This window comes from Chrysochloris asiatica, unplaced genomic scaffold (assembly GCF_000296735.1).
Source record: "Chrysochloris asiatica unplaced genomic scaffold, ChrAsi1.0 scaffold00026, whole genome shotgun sequence".
NCBI classification, from domain to species: domain Eukaryota; kingdom Metazoa; phylum Chordata; class Mammalia; order Afrosoricida; family Chrysochloridae; genus Chrysochloris; species Chrysochloris asiatica.
The window spans coordinates 21,109,540-21,111,962 of NW_006408544.1; the positions used below are offsets into that span (position 1 = coordinate 21,109,540).

Here is a 2,423-nt window from a genome sequence, read left to right on the forward strand (position 1 = left end):
GTTGTATTCTTTCATCATACTTATTCAACTTGTATGCTGAGCAAATAATATGAGAAGCTGGATTCTATGAAGAAAAACGTAGCATCAGGACTGGAGGAAGACTCATTAACAACCTGCGATATGCAGATGATACAACCTTGCTTGCTGAAAGGGAAGAGGACTTAAAACATTTACTGATGAAGATCAAATAGCACAGCCTTTGATATGGATTACATCTCAATATCAAGAAATCCTAATAGCAATACTTTTTGACTTACCCTCTTATGATACCCTTATCAACTCTACCTATCTACTTGAGAAGTCAATGAGGTCCTTATTTTTATTTAGACAATGATATTTTCCAAAAGGAAATACTTTCTAGGAAAGGTGAACTCTCATGGACGCAATACAGCTATAAACATGCCATGCAAGCTAGTAACTGTTCACAGTGCTCATACCTTTCTCCCTAAAGAATCAAGCTGATCCAGGGCTTCCTGAATGGCTGGGTCAGTAGGTATCAAGAGCAGAAGCTTTCGTACTCGGAGAGTTATCCTGAAATTTTCAAACAGAAGGTTCACATAAGCCAATTTCATTAACCAAGTCAATTAGTAAGGAATGCTAGCAAAATACAATCCAAGTGACAAGTTAATAATTTGCACTTTTAAGTGCCACAAATATATTTACCTTGGCTCCTCTAGATTGGCAAGCTGGTAAAGCATGTCAAACACATTGCATACAAGTGCCATCACAACACCAGGAAGGGACTTTTCCTAAGGGAAAAAAGAAAATCATGAATACATGTTTACAAAAGAATCTTTCCTTTCCCTACAGTATTTGCAAACACTAACAATACTAGTTCAGAAAGCCTGGCCTAATAATGTATATGTGCATTGAAGAAGAAGAAGTAGGAACTTAAGAGAATGAACGAATCACTATCCTTTAATGTGTTTATTATCTCGTCTCTCCTGTTGGTGAAGGGGTTTAGGGATCAAAAGACAGGCAGCAGAAAGACGGTACAACAAAAGATATAGAAAGGCAGGCACCACTGAGAGCTGATCACAACAGTCTGGAGTGAATGAGTAATTTAAAAGCAATTATTAAAGCAACATAAACGTGTATACGTTCACAAACAACACACAGGTATATATGTAATTTAAGTTGGTAAAAAGATGTCAACTATCTTTCCTTTAATTCCAAATGTAAGATAATTACGTGACTGTATCTTAAATTACAGTTCATTTCAAACACCTTCTTTGGACAGCATAAGAGATGACTATATACATGGACCTCACCAGATGAAACACACAGAAATCAAATTGACTACATCTGAGGAAAGAGACGATGGAAAAGACCATCAGTTACTTATATACAAATTCAAATTGAGGCTGAAGAAAATGAAAGTAAGTCCACGAGAGCCAAAATATGACCTTGAATCTATCCCACCTGAATTTAGAAATCATCTGAAATACAGATTTGATACATTAAACACTAAAGACCGAAGACCAGAAGAGTTGTGGGATGATATCATGAACATCACACATGAAGAAAGCAAAGTCATTAAGAAGACAAGAAAGAAGGAAAAGGTCAAAATGGATGTCAGAAGAGACACTGAAACTTACTCTCCAGGGTAGAGATGCTAAAGCAAATGGAAGAAATGAGGAGGTAAAAGAGCTGAATAGAGCATTTCAAAGATCAGCTCGAGAAGATAAAGCCAAATATTACAACAAATTGTACAAAGATCTGGAGTCAGAAAACCAAAAAAGAAGAATATACTCAGTATTTCTCAAGCTGGGGGAACTGAAGAAAAAATTGAAGCCTTTACTTTCGTAATTGAAAGATCCTCTGGGCAAATTATTGAATAATGCAGAAAGCATCAAAAGAAGATGGAAGGAATACGCAGAGTAACTGTACCAAAAGAAAATGGTCAATGTTCAACTGTTTCAAGAGGTAGCATATCATCAAGAGCCAATGATACTGAAGGAGGAAGTCCAAGGGGAACTGAAGGAACTGGCAAAGAACAAGGCACCAGGAATTGATGGAATACAACTTGAAATCTTTCAAGAACGTGAGGCAGCACAGGAGGCACTCACTCATTCTGCCAAGAAATTTGGAAGACAACTATCTGGCTGATTGATTGGAAGAGATCCATATTTTTGCCCATTCCAAAGAGAGGTGACCCAACAGAATGCAGAAATCATCAGACAATCTCTTTGATATTCCATGCGAGTAAAGTTTTGCTAAAGGTAATACAGAAATGGCTACAATCATACATTGACAGAGAACTTCAAGAGATTCAAGCCGGAATTCAGAAGAGGCTGTGGAACAAGGGATGTTACTGCTGATGTCCTATGGATCTTGGCTGAAAGCAGAGAATATCAGAAAGATGTTTACCTGTGCTTTATTGACTACGCAAAGGCTTTTGATTGTATGGATCATGACAAGCT

At 37.3% G+C, this 2,423-nt stretch overlaps 1 protein-coding gene across 1 annotated transcript in view; it reads right to left on the reverse strand.

The window, feature by feature from the left end:
* USP24 (ubiquitin specific peptidase 24) overlaps window positions 1-2,423 on the reverse strand; it is a 184,720-nt gene that overhangs the window by 69,122 nt on the left and 113,175 nt on the right. The window contains exons 29-30 of the mRNA XM_006839815.1: window positions 664-749; window positions 438-531 (exon numbers count right to left, since the gene is read on the reverse strand). Of these exons, the coding sequence (XP_006839878.1) occupies window positions 438-531; window positions 664-749 (180 nt within the window). The remainder of the gene's footprint in view (window positions 1-437; window positions 532-663; window positions 750-2,423) is intronic.